At 41.1% G+C, this 2810-nt stretch overlaps 1 protein-coding gene across 1 annotated transcript in view; it reads right to left on the bottom strand.

The window, feature by feature from the left end:
- Positions 1–594: 594 nt before the first annotated feature.
- LOC106871533 (UDP-N-acetylglucosamine/UDP-glucose/GDP-mannose transporter) overlaps positions 595–2810 on the bottom strand; it is a gene marked incomplete at its 3' end in the record, with an annotated part of 14344 nt that continues 12128 nt past the window's right edge. The window contains exons 2-3 of the mRNA XM_052977836.1: positions 1812–2266; positions 595–1194 (exon numbers count right to left, since the gene is read on the bottom strand). Coding sequence (XP_052833796.1) covers positions 595–1194; positions 1812–1907 — 696 coding nt within the window. The remainder of the gene's footprint in view (positions 1195–1811; positions 2267–2810) is intronic.

The raw sequence follows: 2810 nt of genomic DNA, 5'->3' as shown, positions 1-2810 counted from the left end.
GTGAAGTGGGGGGGGGGCGAAGCTAGTCAATTACATCGACCCCTGTACTCAAGTGGTACTTATTTTATGAAGCCCAAAAGGATGAAAGGCAAAGTTAGCAGAAGGAGAAGGAGAAGGAGAAGGAGGAGGAGGTGGAGGAGGAGGGAAAGAAGAAGAAGAAGAAAAGAGAAGGAGGAGAGAAAGAAGAAGGAAGAGAAGAAGAAGGAGGAGGAGAAGAAGGAGGAGGAGAGAAAGAAGAAAAGAGAAGGTGGAGGAGGAGAGAAAGAAGAAGAAGAAAAGAGAAGGAGAGAAAGAAGAAGGAAGAGAAGAAGAAGAAGGAGGAGGAGAGAAGGAAGAAAAGAGAAGGTGGAGGAGGAGAGAAAGAAGAAGAAGAAGAAAAGAGAAGGAGAGAAAGAAGAAGGAAGAGAAGGAGAGAAAGAAGAAGGAAGAGAAGAAGAAGAAGGAGGAGAGAAAGAAGAAAAGAGAAGGTGGAGGAGGAGAGAAAGAAGAAGAAGAAAAGAGGAGGAGAGAAAGAAGAAGGAAGAGAAGAAGAAGAAGGAGGAGAGAAAGAAGAAAAGAGAAGGTGGAGGAGGAGAGAAAGAAGAAGAAGAAAAAGGTGAAGTAGTTGGATAAGGAAGTGATGAAGAAAAGTGAAGAAGAAAGAATGACAACAAGAAAGTGAAGAACAAAAGGAAGAAAACGAAGGGAAAAAATAATAAAGAGAAGACAAGAAGAACGAGAGGAAATGTTGCAAAGGTACTCACCTGCAATGATGCAGCCAACCGTGAGAAAGATGACGGAGATGAGCGTGAGAAACGATGGCCAGCTCTTGCGTAAAAGAACCACGGAGAGGATAAGTGTAGCGAGCGGCACACAGCGCTTGAGGACACCGTACATTGCGACGTTCATGTGGCTGAGCGAGAAGAGACCAAGCACTGAGTTAGCTGCGTAGAACGCAGCCGGCAGGAGGAAGAGGCGACCGTCTTTGAAGGTGTACGGCGGGATGAGGATAAGCTGCGTTGCGCGCAGCGCGTACAATATCACCACGGTTAGAGACATCTGCACCACCATGATGCACATCGGGAAGTGGAAGCCGTACATGTCCATGAGGATCTTGTTGAGGAAAGCCATCAGGACCGAACAGGAGCCGTAGAAGAAAGCGGCGGCAAAACCTTTTATGTAGGCCATTTGCGTGCCCATTACCACAACTTCACCTCAACACAAGCGCAACGACATTCACAACTGCGAGAGAGTTCTTAAGCAATTATATGGTGCCGGCAGTGCACATTACCTTCAAATGCAGTTTTTCATACAGAAACTATGTATCTATGCACTTATTCTTGAAGCACAGTTTTCAGGGAAAATCAGTGAAGCCTCAGAGTAAATTACATTATTGTGCACTTTAAATGCAGCCTTTAGTAAAACACTAATTATATGCACATGCACATTTTACCTGCAAATACAGTTTTTGTTGCAAATTTCTTCTCAGCGAATCATATATTATGGTGCACTTCAAGTTTAAATGCACTTTTTTGTACAGCCTCTTGTACAAAAGTTAATCATATGCACCTATGCATCTCACCTTCAAATACAATTTTCTACGCAAATCACTGATGTCAGAGCGTATATTACATATTATGGTACACTTTAATCTAAAATGCAGTTTTAGTGCAGCTTGTACAAAATCCAATCATATACACTAGTGCACGTCACCTTCAAATACAGCTTTTGGTGCAAATTTCTGACATCAGATAACGGCTCATGTAATATGATACACTTTATCTTCAAACGCAGTTTTTTTGTACAAATTTTAGCATAAAAGAACTAATTCATGCACTCGAATGCACTTCATCTTCAAATGCATTTTTCGATGTGGATCTCTGATCCAGTGTCGCTTTTACTATAATTGCACTTTTTGTGCAGTTCATTATTTCACAAAACTGTTCAAAACTGCTCTGATATTTCTAAAGCAAGCTTGTCTATATTTCCAGGGTTACTGATCCAATCTTATCCAGATTCCCACCGAATTTTATAAGATGTTTGACATGGAATTTATGGTGCAGTTTGTTATGAATCTTCTGTGTTGTTTTAATGCAGTTTTTGCATGTTCTTAAAGCATCGCTTTTTCTCTTTTTAGTGCATAATGAAACTTGTGAAATGGTCTGAATGTAGGAACATGTGCAGTTGCAGACTTTGGTGCAGAGTATCATGGTAATGCAGCATGATAAAGCTTGGTTTGCAGCAAACAATACATCATTGATGGTAGAAGCGGCACATTACCAAATAACTGTAAATATGGAATAAAAAAATAACAAGACTTTGAAAAACATTCTTGTAATAATGATTTATTATTAATTAGTATATAACGGTAAACGATCCATACATAGAAATATGAAAAACTATAACGAGCACCAATAGAGTGCAAACCTCCGCCAAGGCAACACCAACGTCCTCTTGAAGATTAGCCAGAGATGATTTTTAAAATGAGAATATCTGGGATAAACATTCAAGCGAGGTTTTTGCCAGTGCTGCTGGACTGGCTCTTGTGCAGGTGGCACGGAAAATTCACCATTTTGAGCATGGCCGTTGCCAGTACTGCCTGACTGGCCCTCGTGCCGATGGCATGTAAAAGCACCTACTACATTCTCGGAGTGGTTGGTGTTAGGAAGGGCATCCAGCTGTAGAAACTCTGCCAAATCAGATTGGAGCTTGGTGTAGCCATCTGGTTTCACCAGTCCTCAGTCAAATCGTCCAACCCATGCTAGCATGGAAGGCGGATGTTAAACGATGATGATGATAATATATATATATATATATATAAACTACACTCT

The sequence above is a fragment of the Octopus bimaculoides genome, chromosome 29 (assembly GCF_001194135.2).
Source record: "Octopus bimaculoides isolate UCB-OBI-ISO-001 chromosome 29, ASM119413v2, whole genome shotgun sequence".
NCBI lineage: Eukaryota > Metazoa > Mollusca > Cephalopoda > Octopoda > Octopodidae > Octopus > Octopus bimaculoides.
The sequence above is the reverse complement of the archived record's forward strand: the minus strand, read 5'-3'. Positions and strand labels throughout refer to the sequence as shown.